The sequence below is a fragment of the Pyrus communis genome, chromosome 7, assembly GCF_041283825.1.
Source record: "Pyrus communis isolate YQ-2024b chromosome 7, ASM4128382v1, whole genome shotgun sequence".
NCBI classification, from domain to species: domain Eukaryota; kingdom Viridiplantae; phylum Streptophyta; class Magnoliopsida; order Rosales; family Rosaceae; genus Pyrus; species Pyrus communis.
Window position 1 is genome coordinate 10,832,066 of NC_142571.1, and position 19,336 is coordinate 10,851,401.

Below are 19,336 nucleotides of genomic sequence, written 5' to 3' on the forward strand. Positions count from 1 at the left end.
CAATCAACTTCGTCTATTAATTGTTTACTTTTTCGTCACAGTAGCAACATAATATCAATTATACGGTTGACACATCAACGACAATCGAGTATCCCGTAATCAAAAGAAAACAACCCAATCACCAAATTGACGAAGGTAAGGTCAAACAGAAAGTGAAAATCCAGGTGGTAAAGTGGTTCAGTTACAAAAGTAGTGTAGAGTGATACTTATGGTATAGTTCAAGAGGCATTAGATAAGCAAGCCCAAGAGAAAAACAAGAATTAACTCTAGGTGCATGCCGAGCAGTTGGCACCCATTGCTCTGGAGATGACAAACCCGCACATCATCAAATGTTGCCTCGGTATATATGATTTTGGCACACTGAATGCGCAAGATGTTACCAGTAACATTGACAAGAGACACGAATTCAACGTCAAGTGAAATCGAAGAGAGCCGAGAAAGTAAAACGAAAGCCAAGAGACAGGAACAATCCTTTAAACCTCTTTTTCTTTCTTATTATCAACAAATACAAAGAATATGTAAAGGTTAATGTACAGGAGATCAACTTACAACATAGACACGAGAGAATGTACACCCTTTTTTTCTTCTAAAAGAATTGGTTTACTACTAATATTAGAACTGGCCATTTTCTACATGTCAAACCCCACAACTATCTGTGCTACAAACCACCAGAAAAGCAAACCACGCTAACGTTCCTCTTCAAGTACACAGCACCGCCACCACCAAAAAAAGTCCAATGCACCTTCCCGTTACACCAGCCCGAGAACTTCACAAACTTAGCTCCCTTTTTTTTCCCAGTAGAGTATCCATTTTTTTTTTACAGCTACAAGTATGCAGCAAAATATTCTTCTAAAATCTTCTGGACGTACAATTCATGGTTACTTCAAGCGAAAATCACGCCTGAATACTGTCAAGTTTTGGGTGAACTTGTCTCTGTTCTTTGTATCCAAGCTTCTAGTAACATCCACCATAAGCTTGTCAAAACACTCGGAAAGCCGTTGATGTTGATCCGCTTGCTGCAGGCCAATATCAAAAAGTGTCATGTACATGTACTCGTGACAGTAACAATTTAAAACAGCTAAACAATAAATTCAGCGTTGCTCAAACACAAAAGTTAAGGTTTGACTCATCATATTAGCTTAGTCTTTTATTATTCGATTATATAACTCAAACAACCAAGAATGGAAGGCACAACTAACCTGTGAAGCCAAGATATGAACTTTCAAATCGGAGAATATCTGCAAGTCAGATACCATCTTTCAGTCAAATACAGCCATCAGAAGTGAAAAATTTTAAGACGATTAAAGAATTCCCTTCCAGCAAATGCAAGCTTGAAACTTTTAGCAAAGAAATCCAATGGTTCAGTAAGTTTTAAAGGTTTGTTTCTATCCACTCTCCCTTGTCTCTACCTCACTTATTTCTCTCTCTCTCTCTGTCTCTCTCTCATAAAAATAAAAAGCGGTATAAAACACAACCCAAGTAATTTGTATTGTCAGCTAAATTGAAGACGCTGATAAAAGAAGGAAAAAACAAGTTGGCCGACCACAATGAGTTGAACAAAAGACGTAAAGCACTGAATTCAAAGATGCAGCTTCTGTACTGAAACACAAATGAGAGTAAAGGACGGTATACTGTTAAGACAGGATGCAAACTTACAATATTCTAATGTCAAACATGTAAAGGACAAACAGTAACCAAGATTTACAGTTAGAGAAATAGAGAGAGACAGCTGCATTGTTTCCATATTTTCTAAAAGATATAAGCTAAAAACTAAAAACCATAAAGAAAAATGAAGATTTACTTTAAAAATTGGCAGAGGGGATAAGCATAAAGAATGTGTTTACTTTTCCTGCAGGTAAGATAATTTAAAACAGAAATGGCTTCAGGAAGCAGTAACACAAACACATGCGTACAGACTGAACAGGAAATATATAGCGTAATCATGTGTAGGTGGACCGTGGAACTGATTAATAAGAGGCATTTAAAAAACGATGTTGCAGACGAACATGTTGTGTATATGGCTAAAGAAAAGACTTGAACCAGTTACAATATACATGCACTCAAATAAAATACTACCTGCTCATTAATAAGTATCAAGCTTAGCATTGGTCTGCTAAAATTCCACTGGTTGTTACTTTCCTCGAATAAAACAATCTCAAACAGTGTCTTCAGTACCTTTACATATAAAATAACTCAGATTAGTCACCTAACCAAAACAGTTTAGTAACTATGGAGAATAACCACAAAATATTATCAGAGTTTGGCAACATAAAGAAAGCATAAGCAAATTCAATTCACCTTGCATGCATGGAGAATGATTTCATGCATAAATTTGACACGTAAACATATAAACTTTTTTTTCTCAATAGCTTTACATATCTTCAAGCGAACCAAAACCAAAGTCCCGAAGAGCATATATAAATCTCTACCTAATCCTCCCAAGGGTCAGGCACACTTTTTCTTAATACAACAAAGTATTTACACCAAGCAGTGGGGGAAAAATTGGCATCAAACTCGCCATCCACAAGATTCAAACCTAAGACCTCTCGCTTACAAGTCCAAGCATGGGACTAGTTGAACTAAAACAATGCACAACACATGTTTACAATCCGGTTAGGCTTATGGATTTCCGCAGGTTATTATGTGACTATAGGAGTTCAATGCCATTAAACTATGAGTACATTACACTTGTCATAGTTTCAGTTTTATTGTTTACTGATAATCACCAACAAGGTTCTGAAGTGTCACCTTATATAGCTGACTGAAAAAGAAAACTAAATACTAATAGAGCTACATTGTTTTCTTTTTTGGTGAACAAAAACCCATGCATCTTCAATATGTTAACGTCACAGAAGATAGATCTTGACGGTTTTTAGAGCTGAGTCTGATTTACAATGGAATAACAGTAAACAAACATTACACAGATAACCCATAACATAATTTAATTTAGGGCTCATTTGGGAAGTGCTTTTAAATTACTGAAAGCACTTTTAGAGAAATTCTTTTGAAAACAATCCTTAATAAAAATGCAAGTTTGTCCTGGAGAAGCACTTGAAGTGCCTCTTGCAAGAAGCACATAACTGGTGCTTCTTGCAGGAAGCACTTCAAAGTGCTTTTGGAACCCATAAACATTTTTTTCTAAAAGCTCTTTCAATTCTTTAAATGCACTTCCAAACGAGCCCATATTTTTTCAGGTTACAACCATGTTAATATTTAACAAAAATATAATTACTCAACCATAAGAAATGCACATCTTAACAAAGAGTCTAGGACAAATAACAAAAAAGTAATACAGCATAAACATCCTTACTTCTGGAAACAAGTTGGGGCAGTCTGAAATGTGACGAGCAAGATTGACCGCAGTAGGTGATGTGGGTGCCTCACCCATGGTTATGTTGTTGAAGTAGAAAGCAGCCAAATTTTCAACCGCAGATGCAGACTGGAGCAAAAGGTGAATAGTGAAAAAAATGTAAAATTAAATTGGCAAATGCAGACAAAAAAACTGGTGCTAGTTGGTAACACAGGATCATGTCGTCAAAAAACTTCTCCAGTGCAATAACTTTTTCCAAAATTTTTAACATTTGTATAGCTTGTAAATTGCACAATTGTATTGGGAGAGAGCCTGGCTAACCATCATCGCATGTTGGTGATGGATGCACATATCAAAAGAGATAGAAGAAAGAACAAGACCTTGAAATGTCCAAGAACTAGATGGTGGAATCTAAAAGGGGAAAACAAGTCACTTTCAAAGAGAAAGTACTCGCCCAATACATTTGGGATACAGAGGGGAATGCTAGCCAAATGTGGGATTCCATGACTAGTTGTATCCGAAAAGTTGTAAAAGGGGTATTAGGAGAGTCCAAGGGCTTTGCTCCACCTCGAAAGGAATTTTGGTGGTGGAAGGAGGAGGTACAAGAAAATGTTAAGGCTACAAAAGGAATGCTGTAAAGCCTTGTATAGAACTAATGAAAACTGTGAAAGATATAAAATAGCGAAAAAAGAGGCAAAGAAAGCAGTGAGAGAAGCGAAGTTAGTGGCTTTTGACGGTATGTATAAGCGATTAGAGACTAAAGGAGGACAGTTGGATATCTATAAACTGACTAGAGAAGGGAAAGGAAGACAAGAGACTTGAATCAAGTACGGTACATCAAAGATGAGAATGGAAATGTTCTAGCTACGGAGAACGTGGTAAAAAACAAATGGAGAGCTTATTTTCATAATCTTTTCAAGGACAGGAAAGGAGTACTTCTTTAGTGACTTGAGTAACTCGGAAGAGTGTATAAATTACTCCTACCGCCGAATCAGGAAAGAGGAAGTTGTAACTTTTTTTTTTTTTCGGTAATGGAGGTAGTTGTAACTTTGAAAAAGATGAAACAAACAAAAGCAGTGGGTCCTGATGATATACCATTCGAGGTGTGCAAGGTCCTGGGAGAGGGGTATGGCATGGCTCACAATCCTTTTCAGTAAGATTTTGAAAACGAAGATGTCAAATGAGAGGAGAAAAAGCACATTGGTGCCTATCTACAAGAATAAGGGCAATATACAAACTGCATGAACTACATGGTATCAAGTTAATCAGTCATACAATGAAACTTTGGGGGAGAGTAATTGAGCATAGACTGAGGCAAGAGACACGAGTCTCATACAATCAATACGGGTTCATGCTAGGGCGCTCGACTGTGTAGGCAATCTATCTCTTACCAAGATCAATGATATAGAGATAGGCAAAAAGATTTGCATATGGTCTTTTATAAGACCATAAATTTCGAAAAAAAACATATGAAGAGTCCTAAGAGAAGTTTTGGAGGATGTAGATAAGGAAGGAGTACGAATAGCATATATCCATGAAATAAAGGATATGTACGATGGAGCAAGGACTGCAGTAAAAACTATGAAGGACAAACTAAAAGCTTTCCCATAACCATTGGGTTACACCAAGGCTCAGCTTTAAGCCCTTATCTTTTTGCATTGGTATTGGATGAGTTAACAGACATATACAAGATGATCCCTTGGGGTATGCTTTTTGCAAATGATATAATGTTGACAAATGAAACACGGGAGGCAGTAATGCGAAGCTTAACCTTTGGTAGGAAGTGTTCGAATCTAAAACTCTTCGCCTAAGTAGGTCAAAGACATGGAGTGCAAGTTTAGTGGGAATGGGGGTCCAAATGAGATAGGGGTGAGGATTGGAGATCAGAAAGTACCAAAGAGTGAGCACTTTCGTTATCTTAGATCTATCTTGCAAAAGAACGAAGAATTGGATGAAGATCTCAAACATAGAACACAAGTTCGATGAATGAAGTGGAAGAGTAATTAGGTGTGTTGTGCGATCGATGTGTGCCACTAAAGCTCAAGGAAAAATTTTATAGGACGACAATAAGGCCAGCAATGTTTTATGGCACATAATGTTGGCAGTCAAGCATCAATACATGCAAAAAATGAGTGTAGCAGAGATGAGAATACATCATTGGATGTGTGGGCACATGAGAAAAGATAGGACTAAGATAAAATAGGAGTGGCCGCAATTGAAGATAAGATGAGAGAAAATCGGTTTATGTGGTTTGGACATGTGAACCGAAGACCTATAGATGTTTGAGTTAGAAGATGCGATTATAAGACAGGGGCTCAGGGCAAGAAGGTAAAAGAGGACCTAGGAAGACTTGGAGAGAGAATCTAAGAAAAGACATGGAGTGCTTGGAGCTAACGGAAGACTTGGCACAAAACCGAGCGCAGTGGCGCTTTAGGATTCATACAACCAACCCTACTTAGTGGGATAAGGCTTTGTTGTTGGTGTTGTTGTCGTCTTCTATAAAACTCCTACAACGTTCAATGTTTGGAAGTTTAACACTTGGCACTTAGCAATGGCCAACTGTTGATCATTTGGGGCTTTTCCACTACCTCACGGTAACATATTGAAAGTTTCCGAAGACTGATAAGGTATGGGTAAGAAATTACTCTTGAGGGAGTACAAATGCAGGCAACGTAAGGTTTTAAGTTTATTCCAAATCATGACTTGTGTCCTCGATAGCACAAGATGATTTCTAAATTTCAGGTTAGTTTTACTTTTGCTTGGACACATTTTTCTATCTGGCCTTCTAGTTCTGAACTGAATAGAGGAAAACAAATGTAAAAGAAGCTCAGTAACAAGTTGTTCTTTGAAAGTGAAGCCTTAAATTTGAGACATGCGGATGATGATAGAATTGATTTTGTTATCAAATAGAGACCTAACACATACCTGTGATGCAATACCCGTATCTAGACCTTTAATTCCAGATTCAAGGGATCCAACTATATGCAGAAAAGTACTGGTATCCAGATTCAGTATATAAACTATATGGCTGTTGAATAAAACCTCCAAGAATGCAAAATAGGCCTTTGACAACTGCAAAGGGTAAGAAATCCAAATAAAGAACACCTTCCAAATTTTACGCAAGAGGAAAAACTTAAAGAAAGATAAAATTAAAGAGTTTTATATCTGCAATTTATTTTAATCAAGTAAACAGAGTAAGATTTTTAAGCGTTAAAAAGCATCAGCATGACAGAATTTTTAGCAGGGACAAACTAAAAAATAGGATAGCATAAATTTCAGACTTCATAAATTGCACACTCAATGTTCAGAGCCACACGTTTTCTCACTTCCCATTGTTTCTTAGAAATTGAAAAGAAAAACAGTTTTTAGCCTCTAAAAGCACCGATATGGAATAGTGCATAAAAATGAAAACTACCAATAAAAAAAAAATTAAAAATAAAAAGAAGAAGTTGTTTTCAATTTCAAGTTTTTGCTCCATACATTCACCTGCATTCTCCACCGAAATCATATCAAACAACTCCAACCAGGTACTCAAAACTAATAGATGCAAAGACTAACAAGCATGAGTAAATGTACCTTCCGGAATGCCAATACATCAGCCAAAGGAATTGATAATGTCATCTTCAGTGCAATATCAAGTGCATCAGCAAGCGCTCTATCACCATATAGCTCAAAAACCCCAAAGTTGACATAGTTTCCAGCAAGAGCTATCAGTTGGAAAACATCCTAAAGTCAGCTCATAACATAACATTTGTACAAGGAGCTATTTATTTATTTTTAGTTCAATAGGGAAAGCAGGGGAAGAGCCACTACAGGATTGATATTTAAAAACTAGTACCAACAATGCTGTGGTAGAGTCAAAAAATGAATTGAAAGTACAACTTTGCAAAAGAACTTTATTCTTTTGTCTGATGTTTTCAATTTGGGATGAACAGTATAAGGAAAAGAAAAAACAACTTGAGACGTTCTTCTAAAACACAGACCAAAAAAAAAAAAAAGGCAATTGAAAAACACAAGATAAACATCAGCTTCCTTTTAGTATTCCAATTCATTCACTTTGAGCTTGGCTGTTGAACTAAGAAAATTGATGGGTTTCCTCTAATATTTTAATCAATAATACATGTTCAGCATCTTTAAGGGGCTGTTTGGAATCCTTATGGTATCCAATTTTTTGTTTTCAGAAAATGATTAATGAAGCTAAATAGTACATTACTTCATTAGTTTCATAAAAAACAAAAATTGGATCCAAGTGAAGAAAGTTGAGGCACCATAAAACCATTGGCAATATGAGGAGTAGCCCATTACCATGAAGAAAGTCGAGGTTCACCATAAAACCAATTGGCAAAATGGGGAGTCGCCCAATTACTTATGAGCACATTCAATGTCCCTTCTTTGCCCAATGTGGAATTAATACTCTCACCACCAAGCATACCAAACAGCTGCTACACTTTGCACTAAATTCAATCCAAACGCTAAAACCTTACATGATTCTATTAATCCTTTCAAGAGCCAAAAGTTTTAACTTTTTTTAAGCATAAACATCTTATTGTTTAGTCACACTGACCACCGTTCTAAACCAACAAACCATAAACAACCTTCACTGTGTACCCACATTAGTCACAAGACTCACAACTTGAGATTGACAAGTTTGCAACACCAAGTTTGTAAACAGTTGAAGGATTACCAAAAAAGTTAAACAGTCCATTAGCCAACTAATAAATTACGATTTATTCATGCTCTTGATAGACTTTCCTTCATTAGGTCTAGGTTGTTTTACTGCTTATCCTGCACCCAGAAATGTGATTCTAACTATCTGCAGACTACAGATTACACCATTTGGGAGCAGTATAATTTTTTTTCCAACCAAAGTGAACAATAAAGAAAAAACCCACAGCTATACATCAGATGTTCAAGAATATACATGCAAGAAGTGCAGTATAAACAGAGTGATAACTGTCATACAAAACTGATAAAACATTCTCGAAAAAGTAGCTTACTATTCAGAACTGAATAGAGATACAAGTATACCTAGTGAATAACCATGCAATTGATGATCCAACAAAGTGATTACTGTTGCAAGAAACAAGAAGTTTGGACTCACCCCTTGTAAGAATAGTTAAAGAAATCCAAATTCCCTTGTATTTGAAGCCATATATATCAGCAACATTTGGAAGAGACAAAATTCTTGACCCATATGCAACAATCAGTTTACTGACTTCTCGAAAAAGAAGTATTCCATTAGGAGAAGATGAATCAAAAGTCAAGCGTTGGGCTTTGTTCAATGCAAACTCAGCCATGAATTTCAACAAAGGGGTGGTCACCTGCAGCATTAATTGGGCAAATATTGAGAAAACATAACACAATTAACTTTGCAAGAAGTAAGAAAGGAATCAAATGTAGCCGAGAGAAATCTGCTTCCTGTTTCCATTGTATTCTAAAATGCTCAAAACAATCAAGAAATATTATCTAACCCTACCTGATCTCTTATAGCTAAAAACTATAGTGCAAACAAGAAACACAGACTTATGTTTCAAAAGACTTTTTCATTTATTTATTTTAAAAGCCTTCTGAAATGTAGAATTCTCCAACTAGTAAAAAAGTTCAATTTCGAAGTATGAAATTTTGGATTATGCTTTGTTTGCTTAAGCACGTATCCTTGGTTTTTCAACAAAGGAAGCAGTTATCCTTTACCTCTGGTGTATCGGACCAGTGCAAGATGCCTTTCAAAAGAAGTGGCATGTGTGCAGGATACAACCAATCAAACAGAAAGCCATAAGTTCTGCGACTGAAGATATCCAAAGAAGAGCATAAGAATAAGAAATTGTTAGGCCTTAGAAATTTGATACAGAAAATGAAAAAAGCACCTACCTATTTGTGGCCATGGCAATTCCTCTAAGGTCTCTCGTCAACGCAATTAATCCATACTTTACAGCATCAGTACGAAACATTGAATCAGGAGTTGATTCCAGATTGACAAAAACCTGAAGTACCACATATAGTACAAGAGTAACAATCCATACAATACCAAAGTAGACAGTATCTAGTGTGTGTAGTTAAGCATTTTAAAGAGCACACAGGAATATCTGTGCAGATTCTGCAGCATGCACATATGAAACATTTTTTATTGCATGTTTGTGTTTGTATGTGTGTGAGAGAGAGAGAAAGAAAGAGAGAGAGAGAGAGATAGAGAGAGAGAGAGAGAGTACTTGCAAAAGTGGAGCCATGGAAGATCTAAATTTGACAGGGCTGTCTTCCATGAATATTAACCAGCCAATTATGTAATAGAAAGTTGTTCTGCTGCGAGAACATCTATACTCTTCGAGAAAAGGGAAATGCTCCCTCTGAAAAGAGAAATTCAAAGTGAGAACTTTTCAACCGAGATACAGGATTCTGTTCAAGATATTCAAATCAAAAGTGTAAATGCAAAAGAAAGATATTTCAGATATGGATTTACAGTATGATTCGCAAGTATAAATTTGACAGTATCCAACTTCAAGAGTAGCTTGCCACTCATGTATCTGCCAAAATAATTACTCTTACAATAAGCAAAATATGATAATGGAAGCTAGGCTCTCTTAAGCCACCAAGCACTCCAATGCCCCAAAAGATATACAGAAGAAAAAGAACTAACCCAGATGCCAGCTCCAAGAACAAACTTAGGGTGTGACCAATGACCTCCTCGTTCTGAAAATAGGCAAGAATTAAAATGCAAAAATGATATCCATATATATTTAGTGTGAGTAAAGCATGAAAAGGATTTCACCTCCGTGTAACATTTCAGGTTTGTAGCAATCTTGCCAACAATGACATTTAACATTAAAAGATGATCATGGAGTCCAAGAAGCTCAGAAAGGCGGGCATATAACTGCTGCAACAAATGGAGAAGCCTCAAGAAGAATGTTAACTTAACTTTAAAGAATGCCAGGAAAAGCTTAATTACCCTCGAAGAATGCATGGCCTGATCACCCACATATGACTTCCGAAAATGTTGAAAAAAGGTAAGAATTGCACGATCAAGTCTTTGCTTGCTTGTTTCACCATATCTCTGCCAAATGCCAGGGTTGAACAGTTTTCATTAATTTTGAAAGTAAGAAAAAAAATAAATAGGCAATCTTAAAGTTGAATATCACTCTTAACACCGAGTAATTTGGTTGAATATATTAACCAAAGTGCTTGACGCCCAATGCAGAGTTTTAAAGTGCACACATTCATTTATATCAAACCATGACAAAAACCGTAACACTTTAGGTAAAGAAAGATAAGAAAAATCTAGATTTAGAAGGTAAGTATTTGATTAATATATCTAATATTCAGAAAGAGGTCATTCCTGCTGCTGTACCTGGCACTGTACCCCACTGTCAGTGACATTTATTAATTGCAAGATGCGCGCTGAAAGTTCTGCATCAAGTACTTCTTGTGATTCAGTACTGCAAGGAAAAAATAAAACAATAAAAATCTTCCATGGTAGCAATGAAGGGAAATGCAAAATGAATGAAAAGGAGGTAAACGCAGGTTTTTTTGGTCAAGAAAGTTGTTTAGTTTTCTTTACCTGCACCCAGTACATTGTTTTATCTTGAGAATTGCAGCAACTATGTGAACAATCCAAGCAAGTTTTGCTTCAATAATAGAGAGGTCACTGGTATCACTGGTCTGAACTCGAGCTCTTTCCTGTTCAAGTCAGAAGAATTGGTTAAAAACATGAAGTCCAGAAATTTTTCTTTTCAATTTCCAAGAGGCATCCATCACTATAAATACCCATACCGTGTAGACTTGCAAAAGAGGCTCCACTATGCTTATTATATACAAACTACTGCTTTCGTACTGCAACAAAATAGAGAAGGTCATAGAGGCAACTAACAAATTCAGATCAGTTCCACGTGTCTAAGTCAAAATATGTATTTTAAATGCATTTTTATCAAATAGAAAATAGTTGTTTGACGAATTGGAAAACCATAACTTCCTCAGATTGAAAAAGAGAAGCACATAAAGAGGTGAACCTGGAATCTACAGAGGTATGTAAAACAATCCAACTGATCTTGAAGAAGTTCAACGTTGTCTAATGGGTTTTCAGAAAGATCATCAAGCGAACCATCCTGTAAAATAGTAAGAAGATATAGAACTTTCTTAAATTTGAACATAAAATTACAGTACTGGCAGTAAAAGTTCTGGTGTTTACCTGAACGGAGTTAAATCTTGATGTGATGAAACCTTCAGTAATCTTAGGTACAAATTCATCGAGCATGCTGGGTGCATCACCTTTCAAGTATGGTACAGATGTCACCAATCTAGACCAAAGTCCTAAAAGGTAGTATACACTGCTGCTGGCCCACTGAAAAGAAGACAGTTTCAGTAATGCAAGTTGTAATTTTTCAACCCGCATAATTAGTTCCAGCTACCAAGCACTATTAGGTACCATAGATGATGACATTCATGTATAACGGCACTGTCATTAGGACAACTATTCGTTGTTGGATGCAATTTGGACTGTATAGCTAAAGCAAAAGAGATAGTCTGTGTGTTAGAGAAACAGTGGGAGTGACAACTGGAAATTATAAGATAAGAGTAACTACAACTAAAAACTACAAATGACTAGATGCACCTAACCAAATGAAGATTAATGTAAACAGAAGGTAAGGGATTGCAAGCCCAATCAAGACTCACATGGTATGAAGCCAAAACCCATAAATCTACAAAACTAAGATTTAGGAGACTGTAGAGACCGACTTATCGTGGAAGAGTTTTCATTTGACAGCATAGTATACAATATTCTTTTCCTAACGCTTAGAAAAAAGTTATGAAAGCCATTCAACCTTCCAGGAGTGCAAAGACTTTAACGTGAATTCTGCTACTAAACGTATCCAGTCACTATAGCCTTCCACAGTCACAAGCTCTGACAACTGCGGCAAATTTAGAAGTTCAGTAAGCATAACCAGTAAACTAGATCAACTCAAGGAAAGATTACATACCAGAAAATAAATTTCATAATAACCACAAAGAAAGTACAAACTATCTATGTAAAATCTCACGTCATAATCAAAGCTACATGCGTAAGGCGTAAGTTTCATCTTTTCAAGGTACAAATCAATGTCATCTAAATATAAATCCAAAATGAAAATGTAGGTATATTTACGGTGTAATTTACATCCGTGCAATATTCATTAAGCTCACTTCATTTGGACGAGTGACACAAAATACCATGAAAGACTCTAGGGTCTTACTAAAGAAAAAGCCTGATGTCAAAATTACCAAAAAGAAGAAAGATTACCTGATAATTCACTCGGAATCGTCCAAGAAGACGACAATACTCATGGTAATTATCATGATCAGCAAGACCTGATTTCCAGTTCAACAAATCATTATAAAAACCCAACAGATAAAAGAAAACACACACTAGTAAAACATAAATTTAGGGCTGTTGATTAAGTTTTTGCACGTAGTGGGATAAGGCTTCATATAGCCGATTGTTTGTTGTTTGTTGTTTGTTGTTGATTAAGTATTAGCACTCACAAGTGCCTAAAATTCAGATAATATCTACCTTAAGTATAATATAGATACAGGACCAACCAATAAATAACTACTACAATCTAGAAATTTGGGCCAGGGTCTACCGATACCCCCACGATACAGTCTAACAAGTAGCGGATATGCAAAGTACTGTTGATTTTTCCTATTTTGTAGACTATGAGAAACGGCAACGATACTCGATAGGACATGGTCAAGATACAGCTAGGGGATATTAAGTTTTTGTAACTTTTGGGGATGGTGTTTAAAAATTTAGAACAAGGCGAAGTCAAAGTTTAAATTTTCAGAAGTTTATTTTAAAGCCATTCCTCTCTTCTCTTCTATATGGTGAAAGATGAACATGAATCTTTCTCTTTTCTGATTTATTTTATGTTGTGAAGTATGAACTTACGATGGAATCAGCATGCTGTTTTAATGTCTTGTATTTTTTTAATGTCTTTTCTAATATATTTTATTTAATTTCCAAGTCGTATTCTGTGCAGCATAGACAGGTACAAATCTGTCCACAGTTGTTATGCAAGAGTGAGAAAAGCACGAAGGGGAAACAATCAAATTTAGGAAGTTATTGAGAAAAATATCTAGGAAGTTAATAACTATCAAAAATACACAAATGCTGTACACTTCTATCACATAAACAAACTACTTCACATTCAGCACAATTAGAGTAAGATGCATGACAATCAAAAGGAAAAAGGGCTAAGCCAACGGCACCTTGCCCAGTTTGTAGGATTTCTTTGGTTCCTGTGATTAAATGAGACAGAAACTTTGAACGGGTAGGATCACTCGTAAACAAAGAACGTCTAACAGAAGCTAGTCGCACCAAGCACTCCAGTGCCTATAAAGAATAACAGTAAAAACTCGATTACGATGTTAAACAGTAAAAATCATGAATAATAACAAATAAAATTTCAAATGGTAGGAAAAGAAACTTTTTACTCCAACAAACAAAGATAAGTTTTAGACATTAAAGGACAGAAGTTCCACCACTGTACGCTTGCACATACAAGACTGCATGTGGTTGCAGGTAATCAAGAACTAATAAAAAATATCTTGCACCAGCAATAAATTAGCCATTATGACAAGGATCCGATTCACAATACATCAGCAATAAATTATCCCACGAGAGACAGTTTTCTTTGCTTATTCTTTTTCTAATCAAATAAGGTCCTAGAAATCATCAGCAATTGGTGAAGAAGAAAAATCACATGTACTAACCTCCTTTGAAAGGGGGGGCTTTGTATTGGCATAGTAATCAAAGAAGACTTGAAGTGTTGCAGGATCCTCCAATGTTGACTTCCAACCCGATGGAATCTGTAAGATTAACAGTTACATTCTTATTATGATTCACTGCATAAGACTCGTCGACAGACCTTTAAATGGTTAACAATCCAAAAGAAACAAGGATAATACCTGAACAGTACCAAATTCTTCAGAACTTTCATCAAGTGAGGTCCCAACAAAATCAAAAGATAGGCATTTCAGTGAAAGCGAAAGAGCCAACTCTTGCAATTGATTTGCAACTGTGCATCACAAAATCAACCAGACCAATCAAACAAGAATTACAATAAATATAAAGTAGTGGTAAGGGGTAATCCAAACAGGTTAAGATCCACTGCCAACATCTTACCATTACTTTCCAGTTGACGCAATGAAGTCAAGGATATTTGGAATATTTGAAAGAGAGACTCATCCCTGAAGGAGCACGCAACCCTCCGATGATGCGTTGAAGGCAACCCAGGATTAAGCTGAACATTTATCAAGTAATGAAAAAACAAACAAATGTTAATCAAATACAAAATAAACAAGCACATGTTAATAGCCAAGTTAAAATTTCATTAAACGCAATGTAGTCTGCAAGTTAATTGTCTAAGTCTCCCTATGTTACATTTTTAATGGATTTGGTGTCATAAATTAGTCTTTAGAATTCCTAAGCATATTAATGCGGACCTTTCCAGATTCATGTACCAATTAAGCCTATAAAGGGGATAAATTGTAAGCTTTTGAATTCAGATTGTTAGTGAAACAGAAATTCTGGATTTCCCAGCTTGTGTGTGAGGCACAACAACCTTGGAGTGATTCCAAGGCACCTGTTATTGTAATGCTGAAGGCTGGTGTGATGCCGGAATTTTTCTAATTTCCCTATTGGAGTGGTTCCAGTACACCTTTGGTGAAATGCCAAAGGCCTGGGTGAAGTCCGTATCTCTTCTATTTCTCTATCCCTTCCTATTGTCCTACATTTTTTAAAAGGAAAGGCCCTTTCAAAGAAACAAACAAAAAAAGGTTTAATTTTTATAAAAATTGGAATGTTACAACTCCAAAACAATAGTGAAACTAATCAAATAACAATATGCCTATAGATGTTCGACCAAGGGCAAACTTTGAGTGCTTAAACTAGCCTCTCTCAGTGTTCTTGAACAAAAAAATAAATTAATAAATATTCACACCGTACACTATCATATATCCATGTAATGATGCCCTGAAGAAACTTCAGGATGATACTGCAACAAGAAATAATGGAAACGGAGTGGAAATCTTATGTAACCAAAATGTAACATCTCGTATTAATGATGAGAAAAAGGGGCACAAATTAAAATCAAACCTGACTCATCTCAGACACAAGTTGGTTTAGTATCTTCAAACCAATGGCATAGTGATCAGATGTTGCCTGGTAAAACAAATTTTTTATGAGTTACTCATCTGAAAGATATAATGACGAAAAACATATAAAAAAATAAGTAACACAACCACTTAAATCACTCTGTAGTAACAGTTAAATCTACTTGTTATCTATATTCTCTGATTCCTCTACAGTTCTAAGAGAGCATTATTACAATGAAAATGGAGCACACGAACTTCAAGATGGTAAGATGGATATCGAGCAACATTAGAAAAATAAAAATGTAACAAAGGAAACGACCACATTAGTAAAGATGAGCTGGCACTCTATGTAGCAATACAGTTGATGGGGTCCAAACAATAGCCCGATTACTGGAGGACAAAAGTTGCCTATGTGCAATATAGGGCTTATAAAAAATATTAGTCTGACTCTTGTTGTATGTTAAAAAATAAAAAAAGTGCATGCAGCATCCCAGAAATTGAGTTTAGGTAAAAATAAGGAACAGAAGATGAAATTTTTAGATACTTGCAGAAAAACAAGGCTTTGGATAGAGCTAAATAGTAAGAGATATACATGTACAAGAAGATAACCAATTAATATTTAATTCTTAAATTCCAGAATTATAGACCAAGGATCACGTGGCCACAATGTGTTAAATACAATGCAATCATAGATGCAACTAAGGTAATGTTGTAGAGCGATGCACCTTTCTATAAACCAGTTATATAATCAACAATATGACCGGAAACAAATAAGGTATTGTAAGTAATCTCATTTCCTCTATACAGTGTTTTGGTTTTTAATAGAAAATAAAAATTATTTAAATCCCAAGCAATTACAAGCATGCTGTCCATTACAAACAAAATAGCGAATGTAATAAAGCTTTAACAATCCAATGACTACCACAGAATTTAGATAAAACTGCTTCTAAGTCCAAAAAAATAAAAATCCCAGCAAAGTTAGTCTTTGTCTCTACACTTACACCCGATTTACAATCTCTAGACCAGAAGGAATGAGCTGGAATTTTGAGCCAGAGAGCGTACTCCCGTGTAAGTCCTATTTAGAAAAGCTGGTATGCGCTAGGGAATTTTCGCATCATGCATTTTCTGGTGGCAAGATTCTGGGGATTTTGTGAGATAAAGTTTCACTTTAGACCTTTTTAATGGTTATCGGTTTCTTCTGAGTCTTAGGATGTCCCGTTGTTCTTTATCTATGAGAATAGGAAGGATGTTGTCAATTGAGATTCTGTTTAGCTTAGTTTCAATGTACTATGATTTTGTTTGTTTGGTCTCTGGTTGATAATGTTTTCTTGCAGTATTTTATTCAGTAGCCAGTTTGTTTACAGTCATCTTTACCTACTCGAAACTCTCTTGGTAATACTGCTTATAACGCAACAACAGTGCCATAGTATCATACAAATTAGTTCAAGATCGAAGACATTACAAGTTATAAACAGGAAGTCATATAACCTGATTCAAGAAGTTCATTGACTGTTTCACCACATCCCGGAATCGATCATCATCAAACCACCCAAACTTGGTGAGTCGACATAAGAGTAGGACTAAAGAGGCAGTCACGAATGGCTGCAACTCGCGTCCTCGAGTGGCCAAATAGTTAATAAGGTAATTCCCTACAACAAAGATTCCACATTGTTCAACTCCAATAAGATGCAAACAACAAAGCAAACCCGCTAAACGAATACAAGTAAAGGAAGATTCCTACGGATGTCGAGACGAAGCTGCAGAGCAAGTTTTTGCTCAGTGACTTGCTTCAACAGGCTAGAACTAGCCAGCATCAACGCGTAGGGAGTCATGGCATTGTCGAGAATGTACTGGCACTGCGAAATGTATTCTATGTTCACCGAAAAGCATTTGAGAGTGTTCTCGGCATGAGCCCTTTCGACCGAGTCCTGCGAATTGTACAACCTCTCACACAACGCCTCCAGTTGCCTTAAACCCTCCATCTCTTCGAAAACTCCTATGATTCATCAATCACCAATAAACCAAAACCTCAGATGACACTCTTAAACCCAACAAAACAAAAATGCAATCTTTACTAAAAACACAACTGAAATGTTCAAATGTCAGACACAGACAATCACGATCATATATTTCTCCGAGTTGCATGGTTCGTCGATTTACCTTCCGACAGAGGACCCGGGCGTTTCGCGACCTAGGTTGCCGGAAGCTCCTGCCGCCGACTCGATCTCCGATTGCGGCCCAAAGATGCTTCACGGCCTCAATTCGTTTGGCGGCTTTGGGATTGGAATTTCTGGTGCAATGGCCAGACAGAGCGAGCAGAGAGCACAGAGCAGAGAGCACGACTGAGCATTTTTATTTCTTTTTGTCGAGAAGACGGGCCCGTTAACTTTAGACACGGCAGGCAACGAATTTACATCTGTCTAAAATTTTATAAAGGATATATTTACCAAGTCCACGTCCCTAATAACGTCAAAAACGATATCAATATGACAATATGTTGTAAACTTTCCTAGTTTAAATATGATTGTGTAAATCTTATATTAGATTTAATTCTAGTTATCATTTCCTATTACAACCTATATTCCTTGGAGATGAAGGAATTTCTTCTCTCGTTTTACCACTATAAATAAAAGCACTATGTAGAAGGGATAAAACACACATTCCCCTATAATTATACAAACACATCTCTCTCAATCTCTCTACCCTTGTCGCCGGCCCCTTTAACCTTGTCAGATAAAATAGGTTATAACACGTTATCAGCACACTCCTACCACTACGCTTAGGAATTTGACGAGGAAATTTTCCGCATCAAACCAATTCATCCATATCATCACGTAAGTTCTTTCAAAACAACGGTTTTTATTTTGATAATTTTGCAGCCCTGATAACATAAACATTCACCATAATGCATGACCCAACTTTACGTTTTTTGAATTTTAGATTCCACATAAATTGTGTATGCATTGCATTCATAATTGTTGAATTATGTGAATTTGATATTTGCCATGAATTGCATCAAATATGTGTACATGCATTAAAGTTATTGAATTGCATATGCATCAAATTAAATTATATATGAATTGAATTAAAAAAAACAGAAAAATAAAAAATAAATCGGAAATCACAGTCTTGGTTCTTCGAACCCATGACCTCGTGCCTTGAACCAAGCCTAAAGCTTGGATGGTCGCAACAAGCCAAGCACCGAGTCCCCAAGTCGGAGCCATGGTTTACAGATTGAAACCTAAAAACCCCGACGCCTTCCACGGTGTCTCCACCATCGCAGGTTGGCTTGCAGCCCATCGTCACACCATAAGTCACCATGTTTGACAGCTTGAAGCTTGTCCACGACATCAATTGATTGGGATTCGATTGAATCTCATTGGATTTTTCTAAAAACCCAATTCGAATTTCTAGGGTTTTATGAGAAGGTTGAGATTCTTTCAATCTCCGTTCATCTTCGAGGTCTCTGACGACCCATATACTCGCCTCGAGCACCATTGTCCTAAAGCACGGCCGCCTGAAGCGTTGGCGCTAGTTTTCTTCCCTGGCGAACACACCCAGCTACGACTGGGGTGACTTTAGACCCAACCCGAGCCCTATTAGGCTCTGTTACTCGGCCTGCTTTCCTTGTTTTTGGGCTCACCCGCATTGACCTAAAACCCTTTAGCTCAACCCACGAAAGACACCAGCATGGGCTATGGTGTCCCCAAACGCTGCGACGCATTAGATCACATCCTCCCCTGGGCCCGGCTACTTTTTCTTTCAAGGTAGCCCGTTTGCTACCTTGGGCTTGAACCCCTATATGGGCCACTATCTTTTAGGCTCAGCTGTTTCCTCCGATCCGTCAAAAATAAAAAATAAAAAATAAAAAAGCCCCTTTTTTTTTCTCCCCGTGGACCTGCAGCC

General features: G+C 36.6%; 1 protein-coding gene across 3 annotated transcripts; it reads right to left on the reverse strand.

Moving 5' to 3' along the window:
- Positions 1-468: 468 nt before the first annotated feature.
- LOC137734033 (uncharacterized) lies at positions 469-17,833 on the reverse strand. 3 transcript variants are annotated; one of them, XM_068473279.2, is made up of 29 exons: positions 17,591-17,833; positions 17,172-17,426; positions 16,919-17,079; positions 15,432-15,497; positions 14,460-14,577; positions 14,243-14,352; positions 14,048-14,143; positions 13,544-13,667; positions 12,576-12,643; positions 12,121-12,207; positions 11,487-11,639; positions 11,308-11,403; positions 11,072-11,131; positions 10,860-10,978; positions 10,650-10,737; positions 10,251-10,355; positions 10,074-10,175; positions 9,942-9,994; positions 9,765-9,828; positions 9,517-9,651; positions 9,179-9,291; positions 9,002-9,095; positions 8,412-8,631; positions 6,887-7,017; positions 6,236-6,382; positions 3,311-3,439; positions 2,077-2,175; positions 1,200-1,238; positions 469-1,016 (listed from the first exon to the last, which is right to left on the reverse strand). In XM_068473279.2, exons 2-29 carry the CDS (start codon positions 17,410-17,412, stop codon positions 879-881), a joined length of 3,156 nt encoding a protein of 1,051 aa, XP_068329380.2. In that variant the 5' UTR covers positions 17,413-17,426; positions 17,591-17,833; the 3' UTR covers positions 469-878. The 3 variants fall into 3 exon arrangements, with proteins under 3 accessions (XP_068329380.2, XP_068329379.2, XP_088554171.1); XM_068473278.2 differs by having other exon boundaries at positions 10,074-10,178; positions 17,591-17,829; XM_088698045.1 differs by lacking the exon at positions 6,236-6,382 and having other exon boundaries at positions 10,074-10,178; positions 17,591-17,829.
- Positions 17,834-19,336: the final 1,503 nt, after the last annotated feature.